The sequence below is a fragment of the Puma concolor genome, unplaced genomic scaffold (assembly GCF_028749965.1).
Source record: "Puma concolor isolate L17-30 unplaced genomic scaffold, mPumCon1.1.hap2 unalloc_scaffold_35, whole genome shotgun sequence".
Taxonomy (NCBI): Eukaryota; Metazoa; Chordata; class Mammalia; order Carnivora; family Felidae; genus Puma; species Puma concolor.
The window spans coordinates 229,569-257,104 of NW_028240242.1; the positions used below are offsets into that span (position 1 = coordinate 229,569).

General features: G+C 52.1%; 1 protein-coding gene and 1 long non-coding RNA gene across 6 annotated transcripts; one reads left to right on the top strand and one right to left on the bottom strand.

Annotated features, from left to right (window-relative positions):
- Positions 1-665: 665 nt before the first annotated feature.
- LOC147571259 (ral guanine nucleotide dissociation stimulator-like) lies at positions 666-26,052 on the top strand. 5 transcript variants are annotated; one of them, XM_086696483.1, is made up of 8 exons: positions 666-781; positions 3,713-3,841; positions 4,199-4,313; positions 4,725-4,832; positions 23,355-23,548; positions 24,146-24,205; positions 25,147-25,313; positions 25,584-26,052. In XM_086696483.1, exons 3-8 carry the CDS (start codon positions 4,290-4,292, stop codon positions 26,024-26,026), a joined length of 996 nt encoding a protein of 331 aa, XP_086552609.1. In that variant the 5' UTR covers positions 666-781; positions 3,713-3,841; positions 4,199-4,289; the 3' UTR covers positions 26,027-26,052. The 5 variants fall into 5 exon arrangements, with proteins under 5 accessions (XP_086552609.1, XP_086552606.1, XP_086552608.1 ...); XM_086696484.1 differs by lacking the exons at positions 666-781; positions 3,713-3,841; positions 4,199-4,313; positions 4,725-4,832 and adding exons at positions 19,280-21,420; positions 21,778-21,892; positions 22,327-22,434; XM_086696480.1 differs by lacking the exons at positions 666-781; positions 3,713-3,841 and having other exon boundaries at positions 4,109-4,313.
- On the bottom strand, positions 9,535-14,947 carry LOC147571260 (uncharacterized). The gene is made up of 2 exons (XR_015247560.1): positions 11,842-14,947; positions 9,535-11,793 (listed from the first exon to the last, which is right to left on the bottom strand). It is a non-coding gene; the product is annotated as an uncharacterized LOC147571260 (long non-coding RNA).
- Positions 26,053-27,536: the final 1,484 nt, after the last annotated feature.

Sequence of the window (27,536 nt, forward strand, 5' to 3'; positions counted from 1 at the left end):
ACCCCACAGGGGGCACAGCTCCTGGGTACCAGGGTCTGCACCACCGCACCTCCCTATGCCCACCAGATGCTCTGACCGACTGCCCGCCAGCCTGACAGCCGCGAGCCAGGCAGAGGGCTCCAGAGACCACGCCAGTGGGACAGGGACCGGCAGGTGTCTCCTCCCAAGGTGGACACCTCCCTGTCACCCCTCAAGAGACCCAGGAACCTTTTGCATTGCTGGTTTCCCAGGGACGTGGCTGCACGTGAACCCAGTGATCCCTCTTGCATCCTAGGCCTCTGTGTTTCTTCTTCACTCTGCCTCCCATTCCCGCCAACCGTGGCCATCTACAGCCGTGCACCCTCCTCGCTCGTCACCCGGGACCGCAAGGGCAGCCCTAAGGGACAGGGAGACACGCTGGGCACACGAGACTCCTTCCACCTCCCTTCTCCTTGAAAGGCCGGTGCTTTTCAGCTCTGCATGCCCTTCCCATGGCCCTACCTGGACCGCACCACCAGCGGTCCCACCCTCAAGTCCACCCTGCCACCGCTGACTGTGGCACGTCCCTCAACTCTGTGGAACCGCCTGTCCACCTCCACTACCTCCCAACCCCCGTGTTTTCTTCACAGTGTGCCTCAGATCCCAACTCCTCCGTGCCATTTTTCTTTTCTTGGGTTTCCATTGCTTTTCAACGTTTCTTTCTTTTGGTGAGAGAGAGAGAGAGGCCATCACCCATGCGATTGTGCAGCAAGCATCGACTGAACGTGCAAGGTGTACCAGACCCTGCTCTGGTCGGCGAAGTGTAAGTGAACACAGATATATGGAATTCTTCCCATTTAACTGGCTAACTGGGCTGCAGTTTCAATATTTACACTATACTTGCGGTCATGTGGTTTATGAGTTTTCGTACTTGAAAACAATCCATCTTAAGAGGCACTTCATTGACTTCTCAACCACCAGTCGTTTACTTTCTACTGGCCTAGATCTTAATGGAATTTCTTTAAATGTTTTTGAATGGTTATTTATTTTTGAGACAGAGGGAGATAAAGCGTGAGTGGGGGAGGGGCAGAGAGAGAGGGAGACACAGAATCGGAAACAGCCTGTCAGCACAGAGCCCGATGCGGGGCTCGAACCCACGAACCGTGAGATCATGTTCTGAGACGAAGGCGGACGCTCAACCCACGGAGCCACCCTGGCGCCCCGAGACTCTCATATATCTTACTACTATATGTCTGTAAGCTCACTAATTACGATTTTTTACTTATTGTTTTCCTAATTCTTGTATTTAAAAGTCAATGATCCTTCACTTCTTAAAGATATTCAGAGATAGCGATACAACGTCACATTCATTAATATGTAGACATCACACACAAACACACACATAGATGTTTACTCTTCTTACTTCCTTCATACAGTGTGTCCCGGAGGAAGAATATTTTCCTTCAGTTCAGGAATTACCTTCGTGTGTTTTGTGGTGCATTTGTAGGGATGCATTTTCCACGATTTGTGCGACATAGGTTCTCACAGATCACTACTTAAAAATCCGTGCCTTTAAAACAAGGAATCAGTGAAAAGGTGGATATTTTAGGCACTCTAGACCAGGCTGATAACATGCTCCCAGGTGCATTTCCTTGTTCTCTTTCCCCTTTATCGCCCCTTGTGCTGCTGGTTGTGCAAGTACCTGATATCCTTGGGAGGGAGAAGGGTAAAATGGAGGAACTCTGGGGTCCTCAGTGACCACATGAAGGACTTTAGTCTCCAATCTAAACACACACCCAGCTCTGTCATGTGAGGAAATCTATGGGGACATGCTTTTAGAAATGTGGCGCGTTCTCTGGTAATTCAGCATAAGCTCATACACGTACGAAATGTTAACCCGCAAGATAACTTAGAGATCAGTCTAGTTCCATGAAAATTGGCTGTTTCAGTCAGTGGGGCATGAGACTCTTGATCTTGGAGTGTGATTTCACGCCCCAAATTACGACTAGAGTGGACTCAACAGATATACGATAAAATAAGTATTGGAAAATGACCCAGGTAAATTAGGCTACGATGACTGAGCTGCTAATTGGTGGGTGGGATCCCTTTACGTCCTCAGTCAGCCCCCGGGAATGAGCATCTGAGCATTCACATAGTGCCAGTGCTGGTAAGGCAGCCACGTCTTCCCTCTAGGAGTTCAAGGTCTAGCCAGGAAGATGGAAAGAACACGAAACAAAAATGGGAATGACATGAGCAAGGACTCCATAGAAAACTTCAAGGTGCGACAACTGGGTCCTGAGCTCCCCCAGGGGAGGGTCTGACAAGGCTGTGCTGAGGAAACGTTAATATTTCCTGCCGCAGTGCAAGAACGAGTCAGCCCTGCACAAGTCGAGGGTATGTAGCCCGGCAGAAGGCACAGTGCGGCGGACACTCGGAGGCAGGGGGTCGTTGTTTCAGAGGGGACGTGTGAAAGGAGACCGGGGAGACCGGAAAGAGCTGCGGAGGACAGCAGAGAGGGAGGGTGAGGAGGGCCAGGGCCTGGGGCAGGAGGACGTTGTCCCTACTCTGCTCTAGCGCCGTGGGACAATATTCCCCCACCCTTACTGGCTTCCCCATCAACTTCCCACCTCACAGGCCCAGGGGACCAGGAGTTCAGCAGGGCTCAGCTGAGCGCTCCTGCCAGAGCCTCTCAGGAGCTTGGGGCTGCTGTCATCACTCAGACAGAACCTGCTTCACTCAACCCCTGAGCCCACTTCAGGGTGGTGGCAGGATTCAGTCCACATCGAGTGCCTTAGTTCTTCCCTGTCTGTCGTTGTCTCTCAGGGCTAGGCTGTGTGTACCTGTCCATGTCACGACTCAACACGGGGGTTGGTCCCCACTGTCAGGAGCTGAGAGACAACACAGAGAGTGACAGTGAGCACGTGGCCGTGCCATGCACATTTTATCACCTAAACTTGTTTGGTCTGGGGTCACGGTGCCATCTTCTTTGCAACAGAAATCAAACACTACGTCCATACCACACTCCAGGAAGGAAATCCCACAAGGATGTGTTGACAGGATGTGGGCATCCCAGGGAGCCACTGAGGGGAGGAGAAAGTGGAGACCCTGCCAGGGTCAGTGCCTTGCCCAGAATCACAGACTGGTAGAAAGTCAGAAGCCAAGTTGGGCATGACCCCAACTTCATGTCCTCACAATGGGGTCCTGGATTCGACCCAGGATTTCGGAGGGGGTCTGGAAAAGGATGTGTTACTGTCACTGGGTGAAGACACGGAGGTGGTGTGGGGGTGAGGCTGAAGAGGAGCGTCACAGAAGACATCCCGGCACGTTCTTCCCTGAGGAGGACCCCCAGGCCAGGGCAACCCACTGAGTGCCACCCTGTCCCCATCGTATGTACCCAGTGGAAAGGCAGGGAATGGCTCGTGGCACACTACTGACAAAGTCTACGTAAATGAGAGTTCTGTCCTACTAGGCCCCGACTCCAATCCCTTCTGTAGGGATTGCTTTAGAAAGTAGAGAACCTAAGCTCCTAGGAAATGTTTGGCCATCCTTCCCTAGGTGGGGATGTGACCTTCTGGGACCCCAGAAAACAAGCACTGGTAAACACACATACACACACACACTCACGCACGTACGCACACCTGGAAGGACTGTGGGCTGGGATCAGAGGAGCAGCAGAATCAGAGGAGGTGAGAAGTTGAAGTCAATGTGGTTGGATAAACTTCCAACAGGTGACACCGCTGCTCCAATTTCACAGGTATCATCCCACATATGCCTGAGGACATCCTGAGGACATCCTGAGGACATGCTAGAATGATCTCCATTGGGCGGAAAAGACACGGACCATCCCTGAGAAGCACAGTCGCGAATCTGGGACCAGAAAGAGGTAAGAAAGAAGAGTTCTGTCTCAACCCAGATAGGTCTCACAGCTGGGACCCTGGCTGCCCCAGACCTTCTCAGGGGACTGTGGAGAGGGGTGCATTGGTGGAACTGTGTACCGATGTGACATTTCATGGAGAATGGGGGTGAGCAGTCAGCAAAGAGAGGACTATTTGCAAAGGTGTTATCCCACAGGGGGACTCAGGAGGTGGATCCTAGGCAGTGACATCACTTTGCTCACAATAGGCCCCAGGAAAGCTTGGAACTCCTGTAACCTGGCACCCATGTTCTAGGAAGGTCCCATACCTGGCTCACTTGCCTACAGACCCAGAGACTTTAGGATGTTCTCTTGTTGTTTTCCCAGGTACCGGGGCTCTGGATGCCAGAAACCCCAGTGCGCAGGATTACTCAGAGGTTGCAGAGGTTTCCTTAACCCACGCTGGCGATGCCTCAGGATGTTTTCCAGGACGTCACATAAGGTAACACAGAGCAGCCCAGAGCAGGCCAGATCAGGTCAGGTCACAGCTCGGAGCCTTCCCTGGGCACCCCCATCCCCTCATGTTCTGTTTCGGGGAAAGGGGGACATGGGGGCCGGTCCTCCCCGGGACCGGAGCAGGTTCGATGGCAGTGGATGCACGTGTCATGCTGGGAAGGAGGGAAAAGGGATCTCTGAGGTGCCTCTAACCTGTAACAGGTTGAATCCAAGGCCCTCAAGCCACCTTGCTTCTCTCCTCCGTGGGGGAGGTGAGTGCACACTGTGGTGTCGTACCTGGAATGAATTCATATGGGTCTGAGGACAAGTGAAAGCAAGCAGACACGGCTTTGAGGACTCCTGCCTGCCTGCCTGCCTGCCTGCCTGGCTGCCTGCCTGCTGGGCACTGTCTTTACAGAGCCACATGCCACAGATGGAGGAGAAGCTGAATGAGAGCCCCTGCTCTACTTCCCCGAAGGAAAGGAGGAAGCCCCATGCCATCAGCAGGAAGCCGCGCTGGCTCAGGGTGAGTGCAGGTACCAGGGAAACCCAACACCCAGGGCCCAGAAAACACACTGCTGCTCCCCTGGTAGCTCTCGGAGACTCCTGGTCCCAGATGAACCTGGAACCCCATCTGCTCCCCAAACATGCCCTCAGGGCCCAGCCCCTGCAACGGCCAGACACAACGTCACTCTCCACTTAATTGGAAGAAGATCAGAGAAGAGGCGTGAGACCATTTCACGTCCCATTCTGTCTAGAATATATTGGCATTGTTGCACACGTTTCCCCGACGAACGTTCCCAGGTGTCCCGGTTCGCCCGACCATCCTTCCACACCTTCTCCACGTCTGACACACGTTCGTGAGAGCAGGGAGATTTTTACCCAAAGGCCATGGGGCTCAGTGCATTATGTCTAATGCTCTGCACTTTGGTGGCCAAGCAACACGCCCCTGGGGCCCCTCCAGTCAGGAGCAAGGGCCTTACCACCTAGACAACATTCTGGAAATGTGACCACTCACCTCACCCATTCAACCCTTCACAAATGGGGGATTGTGACAGCATTCCCTTCTCTTGCCATGTCACAGTGCTGCACTGAACATCCTACATGTCCTATTATCCTGATCCAACTTCTGCCAGGTACTGTCCCTCTCTTCGGATACCCAGAATGGACTGTACTGTTAGAAATCACAGGGACGCTGCTGTTCATGCAGGGAGGTGCCGTGCATACTCATCTAACAATCTGACCTGAGATTCTTTTTCCTTGATGGTTTTTTAAAAAAAAATATTTGAAATTTATTGCCAAACTGGTTTCCATACAACACCCAGTGCTCATCCCAACACGTGCCCTCCTCAGTACCCATCACCCACGCTCCCCTCCCTCCCACCCCCCATCAACTCTCAGTTTGTTCTCAGTTTTTAGGAGTCTCTATGCTTTGGCTCTCTCCCACTCTAAGCTCTTTTTTTTTTTCTTCCCCTCCCCCACGTGTTCCGTTTACGTTTCTCAGGATCCACATAAGGGTGGACACGTATGGCATTTCTCTTTCCCTGTATGGCTTATTTCATGTAGAATAAAACTCTCCAGTTCCATCCACATTGCTACAAAAGGGCCATATTTCATTCTTTCTCATTGCCACGTAGTACTCCATTGTGTATATAAGCCACAATTTCTTTATCCACTTATCAGTTGATGGACATTTAGGCTCTTTCCATAATTTGGCGATTGTTGAGAGTGCTGCTATAAACATTGGGGTACAAGTGCCCCTCTGCATCAGCACTCCTGTATCCCTTGGGTAAATTCCTAGTAGTGCTACTGCTGGGTCATAGGGTAGGTCTATTTTTAATTGTTTGGAACCTCCACACTGTTTTCCAGAGCGGCTGCAGCAGTTTGCATTCCCACCAACAGTGCAAGAGGGGTCCCGTTTCTCCACATCCTCTCCAGCATCTATAGTCTCCTGATTTGTTCATTTTGGCCACTCTGACTGGCGTGACGTGATAGCTGAGTGTGGTTTTGATTTCTATTTCCCTGATGGGAGCGACGTTGAGCAGCTTTTCATGTGCCTGTTGGCCATCAGGATGTCTTCTTTAGACAAGTGTCTATTCATGTTTTCTGCCCACTTCTTCAGTGGATTGTTTGTTTTTCAGGTGTGGAGTTTCGTGAGCTCTTTATACATTTTGGATATTAGTCCTTTGTCCGATATGTCATTTGCAAATACCTTTTCCCAATCCATTGGTTGCCTCTAAGTTTTCTTGGTTGTTTCCTTTGTTGTGCAGAAGCTTTTTATCATCATGAGTCCCAATAGTTCATTTTTGCTTTTAATTCCCTCGCCTGTGGGGATGTCTGATCGGAGATCCTAACGTGTTCAGCCGTATCCCACGTCAAATTCTCGTGTGAATTCCAAGATGCTTCTTCGGACTCTGGGCACCCAGGTCTCACTCTTGCCACGAGTCATTGACGGCTTGGGGGTTTGGTCTGCATTCTGGACCCCAAGCCTCCTGATGTCCATGGTGCTGTGTCTGACTCTGTGTCCCTCCTGTGTTCTACCTCAGGGTACGAATATCTCAGCCATGCCCGACACTGAGAACTGTGTCGAGTGGACCATCGAAGGAGGCTGGATGCTACTAGAACAGCGAGTGGAGCACCTAGTACCTGCTTTCCTGGGTAGAGACCCCTCCTACCTCTTCACATTCTTGAGCACGTACAGAGCTTTTGCTACCACCCAGAAGGTCCTGGAAATACTGTTTATGAGGTGAGCACCCTGCCCTTCACAGCCCAGTGTGTGATTCAGCCCCTGAAAGCTCTGAGTCTCAGGAAAGTCACCAAACGTCCTGGCGTCTCACATTGTGCCTCTGATCCGGGTGGAAACACTCCAGGTCCTCAGTGGGGGCACTGCAGGGAAAGTCACCCTGGCCTGTGGAAAGCTCTGCTGGCAGGGCTGCCTCTCTGCTGGGTCATCTTTGTCCTCTTGCCCACGATCAACTCTCTGCCTCATCCCTCACTGTCGCTAGGTGTTGAGTTGGGCTGTTTTCCCATTGGAAAAGGAGATTGGAGGCTCTATCTGTGTGTCTGAGTCCTGGCTCAAACCTATCAAGGATGCCCAGGATGAGCAGGACGCCCAGACCCACACCAATATGTGTGATGGAGCTGACTGGGGCCCTATCATTCTTCAAACACGCAGGAAGCCCCACTAGGTGCAGGCACTTCTGTAGGAGCTGACTGGGATCCAATGCGCAGAGCAGACAGGACCCTCCCCTCCAGAGCTCCATTCTAGTCAGCAGTCAGTGACTCTGGATAGGACAAGACGTAGCATCCACAGGACAGCTCATATGATGTCCTTCTGGCCTCCTCCAGATACGGATGCTTCCTTTCGGAGGCTGAGGACGATGGCGGACCCCGGGAGCAGGAGAAACTGTGAGTAGGCTGAGCTCAGGCTGGAGGGCCTTCCTTCTCCAAGAGGGCAGTGCTGAGACTGTGCGTGGGAGGGGCTGCAGGACCCACCATCCCACATGTCTGAGAGTCCTGTAAGAGGGCAAAGTTCTGAGGGCTTCTCTCCTGTCTGGTAGAGGTACAGCTGTGGGCACAAGAAGGCAGCAGAGGGCACCAGAGGACCACGTCAGCCCCTTAGAGAGTCCAACCCCATCCCTTCCCACTCACACCCTTGCTTCCACCCCCATCAGGGGACCCAGAATAACGGTTTTGGGGAGCATCACGCTCACCACCTTGGGGAACATCCACAGTGCGTGCTTAGCAAGGGTACAGGAGACACAGTGAGGGCTCAAGGAGCACACATCACCCACACGATGGGAGAACGGTGTCAGCGGGAGGACACCCACATGTGCACTGAGTGCATGAGGCAGCACAGAGGCACAGGTCGTCACGTGGAAGGCAGCAGGAGGGTCCCAGCAAGCCCAGGTAAGAGACAGAGTCCCCTTGTCCCGTATTTGCGCAGATTTTCATGGAGCGCTAGGGTATGCAGTGAAGGCACTCACTCACCCCGACACCACCCCTCCACTCACGCACGGACTTGAATTCTGGTGGGAGGTAGGCAGGGGGAGACACCGAGGAGTCTGGCTGGCTTCCCCAAGAAGGGCAGAGACGACCACATCATTGGTGAAGGGGTTCCCGTCAAACAGAATCTTGACGGTCCCTCTTCAGTGACCAGGTCTCTCGTAGGCGGGACTGCCAACTCACAGGTGGACAACGTACAGAACCACCCTCTGGACGTCCAGGACCAGGAGGCATAGAGGCCAGGTCCCACAGGCCTGTCCTGAGACATCAGTGGGGGGAACACCCCATGGTGATTGTTCTGGCTACTTTTGTATCCCCAGGGCCATCTCCTCCATCCTGGGCACCTGGCTGGATCACTACCCCGAGGAATTTTTCCAGCCTCCAGATTTCACCAGCTTGAAATTGCTGCAGGCATACGTAGGGGTCCACATGCCAGGCTCCGAGCTGCAGCGCCGCGCCCGCCTTCTCTACTCATGGCGGAAACACCGTGAGCCCAATGAGCCAGAGTCTCTGGGCGAGGAGGACTCTGGGTGGGAGATGTGGGCATGTGGAGGGGATGAGGTATGCCACAGAGAACACGTTTCCTGAGACTGCAGGTGGGCCAGGCGTAGGGACTAGTCTCAGATCACTGCTCCATTAGCCTGCCGTCTGGGAGATTTCCTCCTGGTGGGTTCTTTGACTCAGATGACAATGTCTGCAGGAGAGGTTTCCTGCCATGGAATGGCAATCATGGTGATGACACTTTCTATTCTTGAAGCCATGGCACCAGCTCCAGAGCCACGTTCAGACGTCCCTCAGGAGCGAGCCCCCGCTATCTCTGTGGTGCCCACTGCAGCCTCGCAGCCCACGCTGCCTGAAGCCACCAGTTCTCCTGGAGCTCAGCGCGTAGGAGAATCAGAGACCCTCACTGCAGCGTCCCCACCAGGGCAGGAGGTACTCCCAGCTCTGGCTGACAGTCAGGAGCTGGAAGAGCCACCTGCCCCTTTGGTGGCCCCAGAGCATGAGCAGCCCCCAGCCCCAGCCGGCAGGGTCACGGAAGGGCTGGAACAACCACCTGCTGCAGCTGAGCAACCAGCCTCAGCTCCCCAACAGCGGCTCATGTCCGCTGAAGCCCCAAAGGATGAATTCCCTGACCTTGTCATTGCGTTCTTTGTCATTTCTGTAGTTGTTATAGAGGTATTTACTGTACTTATATATTAGTGTTTTATAAATAAAAGATAAACTAAGTTCCAAACAATTTACTCTGATCCTTTGAAATTACAACTTCAAGTGTCAGTACGTACATTCGCAGGATTTTACACCCGTGACCACTATGTACTCCTAGAACATTTCCATCACAGAGACACGTGCACTACTAATCACCCACGGCTCATTCCCTCACCCCAGTCTCTGCAACCAGCGATCTCCGTTTCTGCTGCTTTAGCTCCTCTGGGATTTCCATGTGTGTGCAAACACACAACATGGCCTGTTGTGTCTGGCTACATGACAGGAGACTGATTAATAATTGCTTAAATATTCAATGGCACTAATATTTTTTATGACAGAGGAATAGTCCTCAAAGAACAAAGATTAGGTGAAGCCCCCACTTGAAATATCTTCATTAGCTGGCATGGGGACCCTCTGAGGTTTGACACAAGAGCAGAAGCCAGAAGACAAATGTCTGGACTAGAGCGAATACCTTGAAAATCTTTCATTTTCCTGGACCGACATGGTGATATTGGTCTAACGTGCATATTATAAAAACACCCAAATGAATCCGTCAATATGCCATTTATGCTAATCTATTAGGCAATAAGGTATAAAGTTCTGAAAGGTTTCCTACAGGTGACATGTATTCAGTAAAATGAAGATTTAATAATGAGGACAGGCACCAAGGTGGCTCAATGGGCAAGTTTCCGCGTCGACTTTGGCTCGGGTCATGATCTCACGGTACTGGAGATCAAGTCCCAAGTCAGGCTCTACAATGACAGCTTGAAGCCCTGGTCAGGAGTCTTCTCGCGCTCTCCAAATAAATAAATAAATAAATAGGAAACAACGCGTACATACGCAGAAAAAAAATGTATATTCTTTCAAGAAATATTGGCCCAGAACACACGGTGTCATCTTCACAGTCCTTTGGCTTTGAGTGCAGCAGGTGTCTGTGTTTGTGTTCATGAGTGGTGTGACAGGTTGGGCATCCCTCCAGGACTATGGTCTTGTATTATGGGATGTCCCCACAGTGGACAGGCACAGTCCTGTCCCCTTCTACATTCTCAGGGGCCACACATCATCCTTTACTCTGCGTCTCCAGAAGCTGAATGACTGGGCCGATTCCAATATTTTGACTCTCATCATTGTACAGAAAGGTACATGTGTACCGAAACTCTCCCTTTCTGTAGGCGTGTACGCCTAGCACAACTTTGGGGACATAATTTATATGCATTTTTCGGGCGCTGCCTCCAGGTTCCAATGTCTACAGACCCTTGATTCCGTTGGGGTCTTTATGTGAAAAGCAGGGACCCCTGGGACTGAGTGGATCCCTGAAGAATCAGGAGGACAAGCCAGCACTGAGGCCATCAGGGTACCTAGGAGTGACCCATGGGGAAGGAAAGAAACCACACTCCCTCATTCTGACCTCCTGCACAGCATCCCTGCCCCATGTCCTGGAACACACCCATCCAGGCCCCATCCCATGACAAACCCCAACTGCCTGTGCACCTCCTGTTCCATAGCTCTGCTTCTCAGTAGAGCAGCCAGTCCCTGCTTTCAGGCCAGTGGAGGATACAGGCTGGGCCACTGCTGTCTGTTGCTGGCTCTCCTCGCAGGCTGGGTCGCTTACTCTCAGGAAAGCACCTTAAGTGCAGGTCAGGTCAATGAGTTGAAGACCAGGACCTGAATGTGTTCATCCTGACGACTGAGTGGCAACAGCAAGAACCACTTGGACCTCGGCAAGCCAGAGAGTCCTTTACACAGCACATCAGGAGCTCAAGGAGACTGCAGGATGGAGACTCAGTCAGGCTTCTGATAGCGAGTCAAGCCCCTCCACCCTTCAGGCTCCTCCAGCAGTGACGCCCTGCACTTGCCAGCCCCATCTTTGGGGAGCAGTGTCCCTGTCATGAGCAGCCACACAGCACCCTCTGGTGACCGACCACAAGGCACACAGGAATACTGCAGGGCTCCCTGATCTCCCAGCAAAGAAAGTGCCATTCCAACCGACACATCCTCAGACGATTCCAGACAGATCACACACAACTCTGTAAAATCCAATGTTTTTGAGGTGCCTTTCAGGAAGTCTATGAAAAACATAGGCCTCTTCCCAAATGCAGTATTCTGAGATGAAATCACTGAGTGGTGGAGTCAGGCACTGGGTTCCAGGACAGAAAAGAGAGACAAGGGGCTACCTCCCAAATGCACAGGGCGCACTGTGGGAATGTGTTGGGAAGCATATGTCAATGTCACAGCTCTCTGGTTCTGGTTTAAAGAAAACATATATACAAACAAACCTTGTTTATGGACTTGTTGGTGTAAAGGAAACATATATCCAAACAAACCTTGTTTATGGACTTGTTGGATTATATCAACCACAAAACATTTCAGAAAACTTGCATACTCTCACTCCATATATCTTCTTACTCTCATCTAAATTCGATCACATCATCCTATGTTCCCAGGTACTTTTTCACTTATTGGGAGTGCATGATATGCTCTAGAGAGACTGCAGAAACTCCACAACCTTACTGGTAGACCTAATAAATGAATTCAGTCATGTTAAGATATCTATGTCGTTGTACATAACATCCTTCAATTCTATACATGAATAATAAAGTATCGGAGAGGGAAATTAAGAAAATAATTTAAAATCACTGCAAGAGAAGAAAAAACTTAAGAGTAAATTTAGCCTACAAACACCTGGGTGGCACAGTCAGTGAAGCATCTGACTTTAGCTAAGGTCGTGATCTCATGATGTTGTTTTGAGCCCTGTGTGGGGCTCTGTGCTGACCACTCAGAGTCTGGAGCCTACTTTAGATTCTGTGTCTCCTTTCTCTCAGTTCATCCCCACTCATATGCGCTCTCTCTGTCTCTCTCTCTTTATCTGTCTCTCTCTCTCTGTTTGTGTGTGTGTGTGTGTGTGTGTGTGTACGTGTGTGTTTCCATGTATCTCTCTCTGTCAAGAAAAAGATAGAAAACTTAAAAAAGAAAACAATGACTTTAACCATGAAGGAAAAAGACCTTTTTCCTGAAAAAAAGAAATCAGTGGAGAAAGAATTTGAAAAGACAGAAATAAGCAGAAAGACATTCTATGCTCCTGGATCCCAAGAAATAAGATTATCAAAATGTCCACCCTACTTAAAGCCATCTACACATTCCCTAGGTGCAATCCCTATCAAAGCTTAAGCACGTTCCCAAAAATAGAATAATCCTTCAAGGTGGACAGAACCACAAAAGGCTCTGAATACCAAAGTCATTGTGAGAAGGAAGAAAACAGCTGGAAGCACCATGCTTTCTGATTTGAAACTAGATCAAAGCAACAATAACCCAAGCAGTACACTATTGGGGTAAAAGCAGACACACAGGATACTGGACCAGAATTGAAGGCCCAGGAAGAAACCCACACATATGTAACCAATTAATTCACAACAAAAGAACCAAGAGTATAACCTGAGGCAAAGGCAGTCTCCACAACAGGTGGTGTCAGAATCACTGGGCACAGAAAAACGACAGGCGCGGAAAAACAACCTGACACCTATTTAGCATTACACACAAAAACGAAGTTAAAATGTATTACAGACTTGAGCCCTGAAACCAGAAAGTCCTGGATAAGACCTTGGGCAGGAGGTGTGGGAAATCGCACAACGATGTCCTGAGTTGGGAGGTTATAGGGAAAGCTTTGCAGAGCAGATCACTGCTCTCTGGCCTTCCTGCAAACAGCCAGCAGCAGCTCACTTACCTAGTTGGTGTGTATCTGGGGGGCAGGCGAGACTTGGCTGATCTAGTGCGTGTGTATCTAGGGGTTGGGTTCTGCACGGGCTCACCAAGTTCTTGGATCGTGCTGTCACATGGAATATTTTATCCTGTCTCTATGTGGTTCGCACCATGTCTTCAATACGTTCTTTCTAGCATGTGGCCCGCTGATGTGTTGTACATCGTTTGTAGGCTTAATGAATGCGGGATCCTGAGAGCAGCTCGCGGAGACATCCCTTAAACCCCTCTCGCCTCTTGACTTGTGTGGAGTCTGAAGCAATCCTTTCTGCTGTCCTTGGCTTTGCTGGACAAAGCCAAATGCCAAACCCACGAGAATGTTTGGATCTCAGTCTTGACTTGAGTTTTGGGATTTGACACCAGAAGCCAAAGCCACAAAGGAAAACTAAACAAGTGGGACTACATGAAACTAAAAAAACAAGTTCTGCACAGCAACAGTATCTTTTCAGAATGGGAAGGCAACATAGTGAATGGGCGAAAATACTTGCAAACTACGTACATGGTCAAGGGTTAAAACACAAAAGAAATCAAGATCTCCTACAGCGCAACAATGCAAAAGCAAAGAGCAATGACGGACCTGGCAGAGTCCTGAAGAGGCATTCTTCCAATGAAGACATACAGATGGCCACCACATACATGAAGAGAAGTTCCAAGTCACTCCACATTCGGGAAATGAAAGTCCAAAGCCAAAGAGATATCACCTGAAACCTGTCTGAACGGTCTTATCAAAAAGACAAGAAAACACAAGCGTCGGGTACAATATGGAAGAAAGCGAATCATTGTGCCCTCTTGGTGGCATTGGAACTTGGCGCAGAGGCAGTCGCAAACAATCTAAAGTTTCCTACACAATTCAGAGGAGAACATCCATATCATCCAGCAACTTCCCTCAATTACCCCCCTAGGTACAACTCGGAACACACGAAATCACTAACTCCCAAAAATGACTTCACACCTGTTATCATGCCACAGTGTTTATAATAGCCTGGGGGGCATTATGCCTAGTGAAAGAACTCACACAGAAAAACACACATATAAATGCTCGCACATATATAGGAAATCCGAAACAAAAACTAAGAAAACAAAAAACAAAAATCCTCATAACAGAAGGAAACAAGTCCATCAATACATAAAGATGATTGCAAAGGTGGGGGGTGGGAGGAAGGAGGGAAATAGGGTAAAGGTCAAAAGACATCACCGGTCTAAAAAAAGACCATGTCAACAGGGAAAGGGAGAGTAAAGGTGACTCAATATCTCAAATTCTAGTTTCCTCTTTTTCAGAGACCTTAGTTCAGTCCATTCCATTCACTAGACCTACTAGAATAATAAGGAATTATCAGGACTTGACAGTTTTTGCATGATGTGTTCTTAGGATTTCGTATCCAAAAGAACACAGTGCTGAGATTACTAGGTAACTTAGATTTTCCATTACTTTTATGGTTTCTTGAAGTACCATGATGTCACAAAAAACTCCTTAGATGTAAGTGGACACTTTCATTACTCTAAACGTATGTACATACCTCTAAAATAGTACAATAAAGGTAAGGTGCATTGTCCATTGCACAAGAGTGATTGTTTTACTCCTTGTTGTAGTGAGCTTTGGTGACGAAAACGTTCCGGTTATCGAGCTCCTTATCAAATTCCATGCCATGGATTAGGCAGAATATAGTAATCGTGGTAATCAAGTCCTCCCTCCTCAGGACTTCCCGCTGGCATCAACAAAACCTCCCTGCCTGATTCTGGGTGGAGCCGGCTAGGAACCCAGTGCCTCAGGGAGAGGCCCTCGCACATCTCCCTGGATACTTGCACGGGCTTCAGGTCAACAGACTCTGCCTCCTCACCTATATGGCAACAGGGACTGCACACCCGTGGAGCCGCTTCGGGACTTGCAAAGCATCAAAGGTGTTCGGACCACAACCAAGTTTCGAGGCCACGCACGGCGACTATTTTACCAAGGAAACCTCTCACATGGCGAGCTCATGGATCAATATCCATGCGATGACTTAGGCAGAATCATCACGGTAATCATGAAGGTAACGATACTCAAGGTCCCCATAATCTCCTTCATTCCGGAGAGACACAACTCACCCCTCGGGGACCAAACACACGCTTAGGAGCCTGAGCTGCTCCAAGTGGCCTACACCACACCATCTTCCTGAAAACATAAAGCACCAGTCAGCTCCATATGGAAGTGTGGGAAAGCCTCTGCTCTTAGGCCTTTGCTTTCAGTGAGGTCACAGTGCTGCCTTCAGGATGTTTTCAGCCTTTGAGACAGGATTGGAACTCTCTCGTGCAATGAGATATTCCCATGCAACAAAACGCATTCCTTGCCAAGAACTGGGCCCCTGACGCGGTCCGGACTCCACACGGGCCACAGCACCACACTCACGCATACACACTCCCCCCAACAACCGGGGAGAGGTACAACCCATGCAATGAAAGACCGTTTGCTCAAGACCTCATTTCCCAAGGAGGCTGAGAGAGGAGCACTGCCTGCTCCAGTACACACGCACTGGTTTCTAGGGACCCGGTGGGCTCCGAGTCACTTCTCCCTCGTGCTGCCTGGTGAGTCCCTGAGGAGACGCGATTGCCAAGGACTGAAACTCTTGAAACACGGAACGAATGCAAGACAGGAGGTGCTCCACGGAAACGGGAAGCACCACGCCCCACGGAGAGGAAGAACAAAACCCACCAGTCTGCCTTGGACAAGGAGCTTTTCCATCCACCTTCGTCGCCAGAGTGCGAAGAAGACGTTCCCACCCAACGTGTCCCAAAGAGATGACTTTGGACTCCATCCACAACACCCAGTTCTCTTCAGCACACATCTCCCATTAGGAAAGAGTCTGGACCACCCTCGAAAACACACAAGCGCCACTGATTCCTGGCTCCCGGGCTCCCACTTCATTGATGGAATGCACATTGCCTTCAGAGATGAAGAGCTCAACAGGGAGTTGCACTTGCCCTCATCCAGACTCCTACCCCCTAGTCCCATTGACTCCCACGAGAGAGGACCCCCTTTCGCCACAAGCGGGGTGAGATCTCCCGCTCCCCATCAGAGGGTCCAACTCTGCCACCAGGGGCGGGGCGCGGCGCAGCGGGCTGGGCAGGGCAGGAGAGCAGGTGCGGAGGGCGGAGGGAGGAGGCCTGTGTTCACCTGCTGCTTCCACTCTCAATCCCTTCAACACCGTCCCCTGCTGGCCTCCAGCAACTCAGGCCCACCACCCTGACTCTCCCTGGAATGTTTCTCTGGAGTCTCAGGTCCCTTGTACTTCATTTTCACAGGCAGCAATGATTCCTCCTGCTCATGGCTGCCACTTTCCTGGCCCTGCCTTGACACTTTCCCACAGCCGCCGGACCACGCTTTCCTTCCTTCCTTCCTCCGTTCCTTCGTCCCTTCGTTCGTTCCCACCTCCACCCGCCAACCACCAACCCAGTCAGACATCCATGGGCACTCAGGGCGCCCCCCCTCTCGACCTGAGCCACTCCCCACCGCCTGAGCCTAACCCCCTACTCGATCTGGGGCCCTCCTCCTCCAGGGAACCGGGGTCCAACCCAGAAAGCCCACTCCTGAGGCCTCCAGACCTCAGCCACAATGGAGCCCAAGAAGAAGCCCGGAGCCCCAAGGCGGGGGAGGGTTCTCATGGGAGGGAAAGACAGAGAGGGGCAGAGGGGAAAGCGACCTGCGACCTTGTCGCTAGGGTCCCTACCGTGGCAGCACCGCGACTGAGGCAGGTCCTGGAGGGAGGCTGTGGGTCTCAGCTGCTCCACCTTTAGGCTTCTCCCAGATGGTCTTGCAAGGGCGTCGGGGGGGGGGGGGGGGCATCGCATCTCGCTCTGCCCCAGCCAGTGCTGGCACTCCACCAGCGCTGCCAGAGACCCAGGCGCCCGGGAAGCGCGTCCCGCGCCCTGGCCTCTGGCTCCAGGAGCAGCAGGAGCAGCAGGGCCGCCACCCTCCGAGGCTGGAGGCTCATGGCTCCCAGTCTTCTCCACGCGGGGCCCCGCCTGCGCTCCCACCAGCGCTCCCGCGAGCACTGCCGCTACCCCTGCCGCCAAAGCCATGGCTACAGGGTCGCAGGCGCCAGGCAGCAGCATGTCCCCGGGCGGGGGCTGAGGTGGGCTTCAGTCCCTGGCTGGCCCAGACACTTGGGGGCTTGGGGCGGCAGGCGGGCTGGGAGCCAACTCACGGCACAGCTGCAGCCTCAGCTGTGTCCCTCACCGGGCTCCGGCCCTGGCCCACGCGCATGCGCGCACTCGTGCGAGCGCTCCCGCACACCTGCTTGGGCCCAGGATCCAAGCTGCCCCATCCCTCCACCCCCACCCCCACCCCCACCCCTCGCAGGGGGCACAGCTCCTGGGCACCAGGGTCTGCACCACCGCACCTCCCTGTGCCCACCAGATGCTCTGACCGAATGCCCGCCAGCCTGACAGCCGCGAGCCAGGCAGAGGGCTCCAGAGACCAGGCCAGTGGGACAGGGACTGGCAGGTGTCTCCTCCCAAGGTGGACACCTCCCTGTCACCCCTCAAGAGACCCAGGAACCTTTTGCATTGCTGGTTTCCCAGGGACGTGGCTGCACGTGAACCCAGTGATCCCTCTTGCATCCTAGGCCTCTGTGTTTCTTCTTCACTCTGCCTCCCATTCCCGCCAACCGTGGCCATCTACAGCCGTGCACCCTCCTCGCTCGTCACCCGTGACCGCAAGGGCAGCCCTAAGGGACAGGGAGACACGCTGGGCACACGAGACTCCTTCCACCTCCCTTCTCCTTGAAAGGCCGGTGCTTTTCAGCTCTGCATGCCCTTCCCATGGCCCTACCTGGACCGCACCACCAGCGGTCCCACCCTCAAGTCCACCCTGCCACCGCTGACTGTGGCACGTCCTTCAACTCTGTGGAACCGCCTGTCCACCTCCACTACCTCCCAACCCCCGTGTTTTCTTCACAGTGTGCCTCAGACCCCAACTCCTCCGTGCCATTTTCCTTTTCTTGCTTTTCATCGCTTTTCAGCGTTTCTTTCTTTTGGTGAGAGAGACAGGCCATCACCCTTGCAATTTTTCAGCAAGCGTCTACTGAACGTGCAAGGTGTACCAGACCCTGCTATGGATGGCAAAGTGTAACTGAACACATATATATGGAATTCTTTCCATTTAACTGGCTAACTGGGCTGCAGTTTCAATATTTACACTATACTTGCGGTCATGTGGTTTATGAGTTTTTGTACTTGAAAACAATCCATCTTAAGAGGCACTTCATTGACTTCTCAACCACCAGTCGTTTACTTTCTACTGGCCTAGATCTTAATGGAATTTCTTTAAATGTTTTTGAATGGTTATTTATTTTTGAGACAGAGGGAGATAAAGCGTGAGTGGGGGAGGGGCAGAGAGAGAGGGAGACACAGAATCGGAAACAGCCTGTCAGCACAGAGCCCGATGCGGGGCTCGAACCCACGAACCGTGAGATCATGTTCTGAGACGAAGGCGGACGCTCAACCCACAGAGCCACCCTGGCGCCCCGAGACTCTCATATATCTTACTACTATATGTCTGTAAACTCACTAATTACGATTTTTTACTTATTGTTTTCCTAATTCTTGTATTTAAAAGTCAATGATCTTCACTTCTTAAAGATATTCAGAGATAGCGATACAACGTCACATTCATTAATATGTAGACATCACACACAAACACACACATAGATGTTTACTCTTCTTACTTCCTTCATACAGTGTGTCCCGGAGGAAGAATATTTTCCTTCAGTTCAGGAATTACCTTCGTGTGTTTTGTGGTGCATTTGTAGGGATGCATTTTCTACGATTTGTGCGACATAGGTTCTCACAGATCACTACTTAAAAATCCGTGCCTTTAAAACAAGGAATCAGTGAAAAGGTGGATATTTTAGGCACTCTAGACCAGGCTGATAACATGCTCCCAGGTGCATTTCCTTGTTCTCTTTCCCCTTTATCGCCCCTTGTGCTGCTGGTTGTGCAAGTACCTGATATCCTTGGGAGGGAGAAGGGTAAAATGGAGGAACTCTGGGGTCCTCAGTGACCACATGAAGGACTTTAGTCTCCAATCTAAACACACACCCAGCTCTGTCATGTGAGGAAATCTATGGGGACATGCTTTTAGAAATGTGGCGCGTTCTCTGGTAATTCAGCATAAGCTCATACACGTACGAAATGTTAACCCGCAAGATAACTTAGAGATCAGTCTAGTTCCATGAAAATTGGCTGTTTCAGTCAGTGGGGCATGAGACTCTTGATCTTGGAGTGTGATTTCACGCCCCAAATTACGACTAGAGTGGACTCAACAGATATACGATAAAATAAGTATTGGAAAATGACCCAGGTAAATTAGGCTACGATGACTGAGCTGCTAATTGGTGGGTGGGATCCCTTTACGTCCTCAGTCAGCCCCCGGGAATGAGCATCTGAGCATTCACATAGTGCCAGTGCTGGTAAGGCAGCCACGTCTTCCCTCTAGGAGTTCAAGGTCTAGCCAGGAAGATGGAAAGAACACGAAACAAAAATGGGAATGACATGAGCAAGGACTCCATAGAAAACTTCAAGGTGCGACAACTGGGTCCTGAGCTCCCCCAGGGGAGGGTCTGACAAGGCTGTGCTGAGGAAACGTTAATATTTCCTGCCGCAGTGCAAGAACGAGTCAGCCCTGCACAAGTCGAGGGTATGTAGCCCGGCAGAAGGCACAGTGCGGCGGACACTCGGAGGCAGGGGTCGTTGTTTCAGAGGGGACGTGTGAAAGGAGACCGGGGAGACCGGAAAGAGCTGCGGAGGACAGCAGAGAGGGAGGGTGAGGAGGGCCAGGGCCTGGGGCAGGAGGACGTTGTCCCTACTCTGCTCTAGCGCCGTGGGACAATATTCCCCCACCCTTACTGGCTTCCCCATCAACTTCCCACCTCACAGGCCCAGGGGACCAGGAGTTCAGCAGGGCTCAGCTGAGCGCTCCTGCCAGAGCCTCTCAGGAGCTTGGGGCTGCTGTCATCACTCAGACAGAACCTGCTTCACTCAACCCCTGAGCCCACTTCAGGGTGGTGGCAGGATTCAGTCCACATCGAGTGCCTTAGTTCTTCCCTGTCTGTCGTTGTCTCTCAGGGCTAGGCTGTGTGTACCTGTCCATGTCACGACTCAACACGGGGGTTGGTCCCCACTGTCAGGAGCTGAGAGACAACACAGAGAGTGACAGTGAGCACGTGGCCGTGCCATGCACATTTTATCACCTAAACTTGTTTGGTCTGGGGTCACGGTGCCATCTTCTTTGCAACAGAAATCAAACACTACGTCCATACCACACTCCAGGAAGGAAATCCCACAAGGATGTGTTGACAGGATGTGGGCATCCCAGGGAGCCACTGAGGGGAGGAGAAAGTGGAGACCCTGCCAGGGTCAGTGCCTTGCCCAGAATCACAGACTGGTAGAAAGTCAGAAGCCAAGTTGGGCATGACCCCAACTTCATGTCCTCACAATGGGGTCCTGGATTCGACCCAGGATTTCGGAGGGGGTCTGGAAAAGGATGTGTTACTGTCACTGGGTGAAGACACGGAGGTGGTGTGGGGGTGAGGCTGAAGAGGAGCGTCACAGAAGACATCCCGGCACGTTCTTCCCTGAGGAGGACCCCCAGGCCAGGGCAACCCACTGAGTGCCACCCTGTCCCCATCGTATGTACCCAGTGGAAAGGCAGGGAATGGCTCGTGGCACACTACTGACAAAGTCTACGTAAATGAGAGTTCTGTCCTACTAGGCCCCGACTCCAATCCCTTCTGTAGGGATTGCTTTAGAAAGTAGAGAACCTAAGCTCCTAGGAAATGTTTGGCCATCCTTCCCTAGGTGGGGATGTGACCTTCTGGGACCCCAGAAAACAAGCACTGGTAAACACACATACACACACACACTCACGCACGTACGCACACCTGGAAGGACTGTGGGCTGGGATCAGAGGAGCAGCAGAATCAGAGGAGGTGAGAAGTTGAAGTCAATGTGGTTGGATAAACTTCCAACAGGTGACACCGCTGCTCCAATTTCACAGGTATCATCCCACATATGCCTGAGGACATCCTGAGGACATGCTAGAATGATCTCCATTGGGCGGAAAAGACACGGACCATCCCTGAGAAGCACAGTCGCGAATCTGGGACCAGAAAGAGGTAAGAAAGAAGAGTTCTGTCTCAACCCAGATAGGTCTCACAGCTGGGACCCTGGCTGCCCCAGACCTTCCCAGGGGACTGCGGAGAGGGGTGCATTGGTGGAACTGTGTACCGATGTGACATTTCATGGAGAATGGGGGTGAGCAGTCAGCAAAGAGAGGACTATTTGCAAAGGTGTTATCCCAGAGGGGGACTCAGGAGGTGGATCCTAGGCAGTGACATCACTTTGCTCACAATAGGCCCCAGGAAAGCTTGGAACTCCTGTAACCTGGCATCCATGTTCTAGGAAGGTCCCATACCTGGCTCACTTGCCTACAGACCCAGAGACTTTAGGATGTTCTCTTGTTGTTTTCCCAGGTACCGGGGCTCTGGATGCCAGAAACCCCAGTGCGCAGGATTACTCAGAGGTTGCAGAGGTTTCCTTAACCCACGCTGGCGATGCCTCACGATGTTTTCCAGGACGTCACATAAGGTAACACAGAGCAGCCTAGAGCAGGCCAGGTCAGGTCAGATCACAGCTCGGAGCCTTCCCTGGGCACCCCCATCCCCTCATGTTCAGTTTCGGGGAAAGGGGGACATGGGGGCCGGTCCTCCCCGGGACCGGAGCAGGTTCGATGGCAGTGGACCACCTGGTGGACCCATCATGGCCATGCACGTGTCATGCTGGGAAGGAGGGAAAAGGGATCTCTGAGGTGCCTCTAACCTGTAACAGGTTGAATCCAAGGCCCTCAAGCCACCTTGCTTCTCCTCCGTGGGGGAGGTGAGTGCACACTGTGGTGTCGTACCTGGAATGAATTCATATGGGTCTGAGGACAAGCGAAAGCAAGCAGACACGGCTTTGAGGACTCCTGCCCGCCTGCCTGCCTGCCTGCCTGGCTGCCTGCCTGCTGGGCACTGTCTTTACAGAGCCACATGCCACAGATGGAGGAGAAGCTGAATGAGAGCCCCTGCTCTACTTCCCCGAAGGAAAGGAGGAAGCCCCATGCCATCAGTAGGAAGCCGCGCTGGCTCAGGGTGAGTGCAGGTACCAGGGAAACCCAACACCCAGGGCCCAGAAAACACACTGCTGCTCCCCTGGTAGCTCTCGGAGACTCCTGGTCCCAGATGAACCTGGAACCCCATCTGCTCCCCAAACATGCCCTCAGGGCCCAGCCCCTGCAACGGCCAGACACAACGTCACTCTCCACTTAATTGGAAGAAGATCAGAAAAGATGCGTGAGACCATTTCACGTCCCATTCTGTCTAGAATATATTGGCATTGTTGTACACGTTTCCCCGACGAACGTTCCCAGGTGTCCCGGTTCGCCCGACCATCCTTCCACACCTTCTCCACGTCTGACACACGTTCGTGAGAGCAGGGAGATTTTTACTCAAAGGACATGGGGCTCAGTGCATTATGTCTAATGCTCTGCACTTTGGTGGCCAAGCAACACGCCCCTGGGGCCCCTCCAGTCAGGAGCAAGGGCCTTACCACCTAGACAACATTCTGGAAATGAGACCACTCACCTCACCCATTCAGCCCTTCAGAAATGTGGGACTGTGACAGGATTCCCTTCTCTTGCCATGTCACAGTGCTGCACTGAACATCCTACATGTCCTATTATCCTGATCCAACGTCTGCCAGCTACTGTCCCTCTCTTCGGATCCCCAGAATGCACTGTGCTGTTAGAAATCACAGGGACACTGCTGTTAATGCAGGGAGCTGCTGTCCATACTCATCTAACAATCTGACCTGAGATCCTAATGTGTTCAGTCATTTCCCACCTCAAATTCTCGTGTGAATGCCAAGATCCTTTTCCTACTCTGGGCACCCACGTCTCAGGCTTGCGACAAGTCACTGGGGTCTGGGGGTTTGGTCTGCATTCTGGACTCCAACCCTCCTGTTGGCCATAGTGCTGTGTCTGATTCTATGTCCTTCCTGTGTTCTACCTCAGGGTACAAAGGTCACACCGGGGGATGATAATGAGAACTGTGTGCGGTGGACCATCGATGCAGGCCTGCTGAAGCGGCGAGTGGAACACCTGGTGCCCGCCTTCCTGGGGAGAGACCCCACATATGTCTCCACCTTCTTGGGCACGTACACAACCTTTACTACCACCCAAAAGGTCTTGGAAGTGTTGTTTATGAGGTGAGCACCCTGCCCTTCACAGCCCAGTGTGATACACCCCTTAAAGCTTGAGTCTTAGGAAAGTCACCAAACGTCCTGGAGTCTCCCTTTGTTTCTCTGATCGGGATAGAATAACTCCAGGTCCTCAGTGGGGGCACTACAGGGAAAGTCACCCTGGCCTGTGGAAAGGTCTGCTGGCAGGGCTGTGTCTCTGCTGGGTCATCTTTGTCCTCTTCCGCATGATCAAGTTTCTGCCTCATCCCTCACTGTCGCCAGGTGTTGAGTTGGGCTGTTTTCCCATTGGAAAAGGAGATTGGAGGCTCTATCTGTGTATCTGAGTCCTGGCTCAAACCTGTCAAGGATGCCAGGATGAGCAAGACGCCCAGACCCACACCAATATGTGTGACGGAGCTGACTGGGGCCCTATCATTCTTCAAACACGCAGGAAGCCCCACTAGGTGCAGGCACTTCTGTAGGAGCTCACTGGGATCCAAGGAGCAGAGCGGACAGGACCCTCCCCTCCAGAGCTTCATTCTAGTCAGCAGTCAGTGACTCTGGATAGGACAAGACGTAGCATCCACAGGACAGCTCATATGATGTCCTTCTGGCCTCCTCCAGATACGGAGGCTTCCATTCGGAGGCTGAGGACGATGGTGGACCCCGGGAGCAGGAGAAACTGTGAGTAGGCTGAGCTCAGGCTGGAGGGCCTTCCTTCTCCAAGAGGGCAGTGCTGAGACTGTGCGTGGGAGGGGCTGCAGGACCCAGCATCCCACACGTCTGAGAGTCCTGTGAGAGGGCAAAGTTCTGAGGGCTTTCTCTTGGAAGCAAGGAAAGGGGTCCTGTCCTGTCTGGTAGAGGATGGGCTGTGGGCACAGGGAGGCCCCAGAGAGCGCCAGAGGACCGCGTCAGCCCCTTAGAGAGTCCAACCCCGTCCCCTCCCACTCACAGCCTTGCCTAGACCCCCATCAGGGGACCCAGAATAACGGTTTTGGGGAGCATCACGCTCACCACCTTGGGGAACATCCACAGTGCGTGCTTAGCAAGGGTACAGGAGACACAGTGAGGGCTCAAGGAGCACATATCACCCACACGATGGGAGAACGGTGTCAGCGGGAGGACACCCACATGTGCACTGAGTGCATGAGGCAGCACAGAGGCACAGGTCGTCACGTGGAAGGCATCAGGAGGGTCCCAGCAAGCCCAGGTAAGAGACAGAGTCCGTTGTCCCGTATTTGCGCAGATTTTCATGGAGCGCTAGGGTATGCAGTGAAGGCACTCACTCACCCCGACACCACCCCTCCACTCACGCGCGGACTTGAATTCCGGTGGGAGGTAGGCAGGGGGAGACACCGAGGAGTCTGGCTGGCTTCCCCAAGAAGGACAGAGACGACCACATCATTGGTGAAGGGGTTCCCGTCAAACAGAATCTTGACGGTCCCTCTTCAGTGACCAGGTCTCTCGTAGGCGGGACTGCCAACTCACAGGTGGACAACGTATAGAACCACCCTCTGGACATCCAGGACCAGGAGGCATAGAGGCCAGGTCCCACAGGCCTGTCCTGAGACATCAGTGGGGGGAACACCCCATGGTGATTGTTCTGGCTACTTTTGTATCCCCAGGGCCATCTCCTCCATCCTGGGCACCTGGCTGGATCACTACCCCGAGGACTTTTTCCAGCCTCCAGATTTCACCAGCTTGAAATTGCTGCAGGCATACGTAGGGGTCCACATGCCGGGCTCCGAGCTGCAGCGCCGCGCCCGCCTTCTCTACTCATGGCGGAAACACCGTGAGCCCAATGAGCCAGAGTCTCTGGGCGAGGAGGACTCTGGGTGGGAGATGTGGGCATGTGGAGGGGACGGGGTATGCCACAGAGAACACGTTTCCTGAGACTGCAGGTGGGCCAGGCGTAGGGACTAGTCTCAGATCACTGCTCCATTAGCCTGCCGTCTGGGAGATTTCCTCCTGGTGGGTTCTTTGACTCAGATGACAATGTCTGCGGGAGAGGTTTCCTGCCATGGAATGGCAATCACGGTGATGACACTTTCTATTCTTGAAGCCATGGCACCAGCTCCAGAGCCACGTTCAGACGACCCTCAGGAGCGAGCCCCCGCTATCTCTGTGGTGCCCACTGCAGCCTCGCAGCCCAGGCTGCCTGAAGCCACCAGTTCTCCTGGAGCTCAGCGCGTGCGAGAATCGGAGACCCTCACTGCAGCGTCCCCACCAGGACAGGAGGTACTCCCAGCTCTGGCTGACAGTCAGGAGCTGGAAGAGCCACCTGCCCCTTTGGTGGCCTCAGAGCATGAGCAGCCCCCAGCCCCAGCCGGCGGGGTCACGGAAGGGCTGGAGCAACCACCTCCTGCAGCTGAGCAACCAGCCTCAGCTCCTCAACAGCGGCTCATGTCTGCTGCAGCCCCAAAGGATGAATTCCCTGACCTTGTCATTGCGTTCTTTGTCATTTCTGTAGTTGTTATAGAGGTATTTACTCTCCTTATATATTAGTGTTTTATAAATAAAAGATAAACTAAATTCCAAACAATTTACTCTGATCCTTTGAAATTACAACTTCAAGTGTCAGTACGTACATTCGCAGGATTTTACACCCGTGACCACTATGTACTCCTAGAACATTACCTTCACAGAGACACGTGGACAACTAATCACCCACGGCTCATTCCCTCACCCCAGTCTCTGCAACCAGCGATCTCGGTGTCTGCTGCTTTAGCTCCTCTCGGATTTCCATGTGTGTGCAAACACACAACACGGCCTGTTGTGTCTGGCTACATGACAGGAGACTGATTAATAATTGCTTAAATATTCAATGGCACTAATATTTTTTATGACAGAGGCATAGTCCTCAAAGAACAAAGATTAGGTGAAGCCCCCACTTGAAATATCTTCATTAGCTGGCATGGGGACCCTCTGAGGTTTGACACAAGAGCAGAAGCCAGAAGACAAATGTCTGGACCAGAGCGAATACCTTGAAAATCTTTCATTTTCCTCGACTGGCCATGGTGATATTGGTCTAACGTGCATATTATAAAACTACCCAAATGAAACCGTCAATATGCCATTTACGCTAATCTATTAGGCAGTAAAGTATAAAGTTCTGGAAGGGTTCCTACAGGTGACACGTATTCAGTAAAATGAAGATTTAAATAATGAGGACAGGCACCAAGGTGGCTCAATGGGCGAGTTTCCGAGTCGACTTTGGCTCAGGTCACGATCTCTTGGTTCTTGAGATCAAGTCCCAAGTCAGGCTCTGCAATGACAGCTTGAAGCCCTCCCTGGTCAGGATTCCCCTTCTTGCTCTTTCCAAAAAACTAAATAGGAAACAACAAATACATACGGTAAAAAAAAAACCCGTATATTCTTTGAAGAAATAATGGCCCCCAAGACATGGTGTCATCTTCACACTCCTTTGGCTTTGAGTGCAGGAGGTGACTGTGTTTGTGTTCACGAGTAGTGTGACAGGTTGGGCATCCATCCAGGACTATGGTCTTGTACTATGGGATGTCGCCACAGTGGACAGGCAGAGTCCTGTCCCCTTCTGCATTCTCAGGGGCCACACATCATCCTTTACTCTGCGTCTCCAGAAGCTGAATGACTGGGCCAATTCCAATATTTTGTCTCTCATCACTGTACACAAGGGCACATGTGTACCAAACTCTCTGTAGGCGTGTACACCAAGCACAACTTTGGGGACATAATTTATAGGCATTTTTCGGGGGCTGCCTCCAGTTTACAATATCTACAGACTCTTTATTCCGTTGGGGTCTTATGTGAAAAGCAGGGACCCCTGGGACTAGGTGGATCCCTGAAGAATCAGGAGGACAAGCCAGCACTGAGGCCATCAGGGTACCTAGGAGTGACCCATGGGGAAAGAAAGAAACCACACTCCCTCATTCTGACCTCCTGCACAGCATCCCTGCCCCATGCCCTGGAACACACTCATTCAGGCCCCATCCCATGACAAACCCCAGCTGCCTGTGCACCTCCTGTTCCATAGCTC

Bases quoted from the DNA above. Each gene is read 5' to 3' on its own strand.
- LOC147571259 (XM_086696480.1), top strand. From the start codon at position 4,176: ATGTTCTCTTGTTGTTTTCCCAGGTACCGGGGCTCTGGATGCCAGAAA. The intron at 4,314-4,724 runs GTAACACAGAGC...CTGTCTTTACAG, and splicing joins TTTCCAGGACGTCACATAAG to AGCCACATGCCACAGATGGA. The intron at 25,314-25,583 runs GTGAGCCCAATG...CTATTCTTGAAG, and splicing joins CTACTCATGGCGGAAACACC to CCATGGCACCAGCTCCAGAG.